Source organism: Sinocyclocheilus rhinocerous, unplaced genomic scaffold, assembly GCF_001515625.1.
Source record: "Sinocyclocheilus rhinocerous isolate Xijiao unplaced genomic scaffold, SAMN03320098_v1.1 scaffold3366, whole genome shotgun sequence".
NCBI classification, from domain to species: domain Eukaryota; kingdom Metazoa; phylum Chordata; class Actinopteri; order Cypriniformes; family Cyprinidae; genus Sinocyclocheilus; species Sinocyclocheilus rhinocerous.
This window is the reverse complement of record NW_015637533.1, coordinates 129,261-130,312: the sequence shown is the minus strand read 5'-3', so window position 1 is coordinate 130,312 and position 1,052 is coordinate 129,261. Positions and strand designations below refer to the sequence as shown.

Here is a 1,052-nt window from a genome sequence, read left to right as displayed (position 1 = left end):
ATACACACACATACACACTCACTCTCTCTCACAGAGATACACATAACACACACACACACATACAGATCCCGCCCGCTGAGATGTTTCCGCTAACACACACACTCACTCATACACACACACTCACTCATACACACACACACACACACTCACAGACACACACACCCACAGACACACTCACTCATACACACACAGACATACACACACACAGACACACTCACTCATACACACACACACACAGACACACACTCTCAGACACACTCACTCATACACACACACACACCCACAGACACACTCACTCATACACACACAGACACACACACACACAGACACACTCACTCATACACACACACACACACAGACACACACTCTCAGACACACTCACTCATACACACACACACACCCACAGACACACTCACTCATACACACACTCACACACACACTCATACACACTCACTCATACATACACACACACAGACACACTCACACACACACACAGACACGCACACACAGACACACACACTCACACACACAGACACACAGACACACACACTCACACACACACTCTCTCACACAGACACGCACACACACACACACGCTCAGCTTGTCTGCTGCTCACCGCGTCTCTCTGTGTCACAGGTGTGGAGTTGTGTGGCCTGTTATTGTATTTTCCACATCACCTGCATTCAGAAATGGGCCAAAGACTCCATCTTCCTGGTGTCCTCAGTGACCGACGAAGATTTTGGCAAAAAAGATCACCCGTGGCCATGGTGAGTATCTGACCAATCACGTCGCAGCGATCTCACCGATCGAGCGTAGTCACGTCACACCTCTCTGTCTCCGGCAGTCCCAAGTGCAGGTATGAATACAGTCCTCATCAGACTCCCACTCGATATTACTGCTACTGTGGGAAGGAAGCGGAGCCTGCACCCGACCCCTGGCTCCTCCCACATTCCTGTGGCCAGGTGTGTGAACGTGAGTTTAAACCATCATGTGGACATCGCTGCCTGCTGCTGTGTCATCCAGGTACACACACACACACAGACTCTCTCTCT

The 1,052-nt window shown here is 50.4% G+C and overlaps 1 protein-coding gene across 3 annotated transcripts in view; it reads left to right on the top strand.

The window, feature by feature from the left end:
- Window positions 1–1,052, top strand: part of nfxl1 (nuclear transcription factor, X-box binding-like 1) — a 20,911-nt gene that overhangs the window by 2,497 nt on the left and 17,362 nt on the right. For all 3 annotated transcript variants that reach the window (XM_016563941.1, XM_016563942.1, XM_016563940.1), the window contains exons 5-6: window positions 637–767; window positions 845–1,023. In XM_016563941.1, the coding sequence (XP_016419427.1) occupies window positions 637–767; window positions 845–1,023 (310 nt within the window). The remainder of the gene's footprint in view (window positions 1–636; window positions 768–844; window positions 1,024–1,052) is intronic.